Source organism: Pseudoliparis swirei, chromosome 8, assembly GCF_029220125.1.
Source record: "Pseudoliparis swirei isolate HS2019 ecotype Mariana Trench chromosome 8, NWPU_hadal_v1, whole genome shotgun sequence".
NCBI lineage: Eukaryota > Metazoa > Chordata > Actinopteri > Perciformes > Liparidae > Pseudoliparis > Pseudoliparis swirei.
Window position 1 is genome coordinate 22,348,727 of NC_079395.1, and position 3,887 is coordinate 22,352,613.

Consider the following 3,887-nt stretch of genomic DNA (forward strand, 5'->3'; position numbering starts at 1 on the left):
ATGCGTCGGCACTCACCATTGCGCGGGGTCTGCTCTGGTAGTCTGTGATAGTCCGTAGCCCCTGCCATAGGCGCCTGGTGTCGCGCTGCTCCATCTGTGATTCCACTCTGTCTCGGTACCTCCTCTTGGCCTCCTTCACCGCCTCCTCAGTCCATAGACCGCTGCCTTGTACTCGTCCATGTTGCCGGATACAAGACCGGAGTTATAGGCAGCAGTACGGGCGTTCACAGCTTCACGGATGGATCTATCAACCCACGGCTTTTGGTTAGGAAAGACCCTAACTTTTACCGTGGGGACGATGGTGTCCGCTAGCGTTGCTATGAGGCTCATTGCTACTTCCGCAAACTCGCTGACATCACTGGAACTGGATTGGATCATGTCCCAGTCGACGACACGCAGAGCGTCCTGTAGCTCAGCCTCTGATTGGTCAGACCACCGCTTTACGTTCCTCGTCACTACCGTTATTGGAGAATATCTGTGGAGATTATTGTTTCGTGGTTTGCATATTATTAAAGAATATCTGTGTATATTGTTTGATGATATTCTGTATTATTAAAGAAGGGAACCCTTTGTGTGAGCTTTGTGGATGTTTAGTTGAAAACAGGAGGAAGTTCACAATCCTGTGATTGTTAATCATCCCCAGCTGTGGTTAATATATGTGTGTGTGTGCGCGTATATGTATATACATATATATGTATGGATATACATATATATATATATTCATACATATCAGTTCTTTCAGTTCATGTTCACATTATAGATAACGTCAATACTTTGAGTAAACAAGGGACGTTTTATTTAAAACTTTAACAGGCCATTTGCATTGAATACATCACAAGTAAAGTAGGGAAATTGTATTTCATACTAACATAAGAGTTATATGTGATTTTATATTATATTATACTCAGATTGAACGATTTTACAGACTGGAGTATTTATATATTTTCCTCAATATTTAAAACCCACCACAGTCGAGCCTCGGGCTCCTCCTGCGGGAAGAGGACCTCCCTCCCGGGCAACGTGTGTGTCGGTGCTGTCCTGTCGCTGCATTTCGGTCCGTGAACGCACCATAACAGAGAGTTGGCGAGCTGTTGTTCTTTACCGACACCGACGAGACCCGTTATCTCGCCGTGGATAACACTCCCGAGATAAGGTAACGTGGATCCGCAGAACCCTTTTTAAAACACCGCAGCATATTTTCCACCATAAGTGGTTACACAGTGTGGAATTTAACATTTCAAATGACAACTTTAGCTCACTGGTAACCTTAGCAACGGTGACGCACACGGCTGTTCCATGGCAGCTTTGATCTGTTGCGCGGCTGTTATGACACAATGACGTCATCAGCAAGTCTGTAAATAGAGCAACGGCAAAGATTTTCAGATGTTCTTCACAGATTTTCACACGGAGAAAGACAAGTCCCGTCATCACATATATTAGAAGTCCAACTAAATATATTTATTTAGCATTTATTTACAGCAGACCATCAAACAGAACAATGTTGCAAAACATGTTTCAGACAAAAGCCTCAAATCCTTCTATTTTAACTTCCGAGGATTTACCTGCAGCAATGCCGAGGGCACACGGACGGGAGCAAGATCTGATGAAGGAAAACAGGTCTATCAAGAGACTGATAAACAAGCTTGAATGCGAGAAGAACAACCCAAAAATGGCACCTAACCCGGACCTTCAATCAGTCACAAAAGAATTGCACGAAGTCAAAACTCAACTTAAGGAAGAACAAGAACAGAATGCTCTCACGGTGAAACACTTAGCGAAGTTTAAGAAACAATGTGATCAGGAAAAATTGCTCAGGCAGCAAATGGAAAGAGATTTTAAAAGTTTTGACAAAACAAAAATCCAGAATGACAAAGAAGTTGAAGAATTGAAGGATCGTGTGCAAAAATTGCTTGGGTGTAAACATGTTGCAGAACAAGAAATTGTAAGACAGAGAAAGGAACTCGAAGATTGGGAGGAACAATATACAGCTTTGAATAAAGAACTTCTCTTGGAAAGCAAAAAACATGAGAATTTAAAAAAAAAAAATGAGGTTCAAGTCGCTGACATAGAAACGTACAAGCAACAAGAGGAGAAATACAGGGCAAACATCAAAGAGATTAACAAAGCGTATAAGGAGTTGAAAGCCAAATGTAAAAGGTATTCAAGTTCAAACAAGGATCTGAAAGTCGAGGAGGACAAGAGGATTGAAAGAGAGATATGCCTGTTGAGAGAATCAGAACATCAGACAAAAGAGGCAGAGAAACAGCGTCTCATCATTGTCAGGATGGAGGAAAAAGTGAACACCTTGAGTAATTCTAACGTGACACTCCAAGATCGTTATAGTTTGCTCAGCAAGCAGTGGAGCATCCAAGAGGACGCGGTGCTGCGTCTCAGGAATGAGGTGTCTGAGTCCCAAAGCAAGAATACGACGATGCACATTGAGGCGGAGGGCCTCAAGACTGAGAAAGAGCTCCTTCAAAAAAAACTGCACGAGGCTCAGGAGGAGCTTAAACAAAAAACATCAACAACGACAACACTGCAGAAGGAAGTTGAAATTCTGAAGGTCGAGGCTGATGCCAATAGCCAGGTGCTGGACAAGACGAACCACGAATGTAAATCCTTGGGAAAAAAGCTGAAAAGGCGCAGCTCACAGCTCACAGAAGCAAGGAAAAAGTGTGAGGCTTTGAATAAAACGGATGACCTGTTGCTGGGTAACATCAAATTAAATGAGGTCATAGCTGAGAAGGAAAAGTTGGAAAAAGAGTTGCTGAACTGCAAATCAATGGTTGAGAAAAAGGAAAATAAGCTCAATCTCCAGGACGCAGAAATGGTCTCTTTTCAAAAGTCAAATCAGGACTCTCTAAATGAAGTCTCGTTTCTCCTGCAGGAGAACAGAAGACTACAGGATGAGATGTACATCACAAAATCAAGACATCGGCGGGTCACATCATTCCTAAGCTCAGCTAAGAATTTTAAGGTGAAACATCTTAAATTCATTCATAAAAATGAAGGTTCACTTCTGGCGAAAAAGAACAAGGAGATCACGGAGTTGAGGCGCATGTTGGCACGGCGGCCGGATGACGCCATACAGAAGTTCCAGGAGTCTCAGTGGGACAACAGAGGCCTGAGAAAACAGTTGCAGGCAGCAGAGGGAATGGCCATTGCCTTCGAGAAAGAATATAGGCGCGTGAGAGAGGAGAACCAGGAGCTGACCGATACCGTGAGAAAACTGAGGTTGGAGAATAAATGCAAGCGCACCCACTTGCCCCCGATTTCAAAAACCCACAAGCCCCCCACTGAGGAGAGATCCAAGGACCAATGCAGGCTCGGGTCCATCAAAACTGGCCTCCCAAACATTGATTATCCGAAGTCTGTAATAATCAAGTCCCTCAAGCCATTCCCCCCCCCACGGTCTTAACTTGGCCACACAGGCAGAACGCTATCTTGTCCAGGCCAGGAGCCGGATGTCCAGTACCAGTTCTCCGTGTCCCGTTGCCGGCTCCCAGTGTCCCGGCGGCGCCCCGGCGACCCCGGTCACCCCCCCCAGTTCCCTGTGTCCCGTTGCCGTCTCCAGCTCCCGGTGTTCAGTCGGCGCCCCGGCCGACCTGAGCTCCCCGTGTCCCGGCGGCGCCCAGCGACAGTCACCCCAGTTCCCTGTGTCCCGTTGACGGCTCCAGCTCCCAGTGTCCCGGCGGCGTCCCGGCGGCGTCCCGGCGACCCCGGTCACCCCCCCCCCCCCCAGTTCCCAGTGTCCTGGCGGCGTCCCGGCGGCAGTCACCCCAGTTCCCTGTGTCCCGCTACTGTGGCTCCAGCTCCCAGTGTCGTGTCCGCGGGCCGGCGGCGCCTCGGCGCCGGCGCCCGGCGACGGTCACCCCAGTTCCCTGTGT

At 47.2% G+C, this 3,887-nt stretch overlaps 1 protein-coding gene across 1 annotated transcript; it reads left to right on the forward strand.

The window, feature by feature from the left end:
- The first annotated feature begins 857 nt into the window (after nucleotides 1–857).
- LOC130198604 (myosin-8-like) lies at nucleotides 858–3,512 on the forward strand. The gene is made up of 2 exons (XM_056421829.1): nucleotides 858–1,153; nucleotides 1,569–3,512. Exon 2 carries the CDS (start codon nucleotides 1,571–1,573, stop codon nucleotides 3,416–3,418), a length of 1,848 nt encoding a protein of 615 aa, XP_056277804.1. The 5' UTR covers nucleotides 858–1,153; nucleotides 1,569–1,570; the 3' UTR covers nucleotides 3,419–3,512.
- The last annotated feature ends 375 nt before the right edge of the window (nucleotides 3,513–3,887 follow it).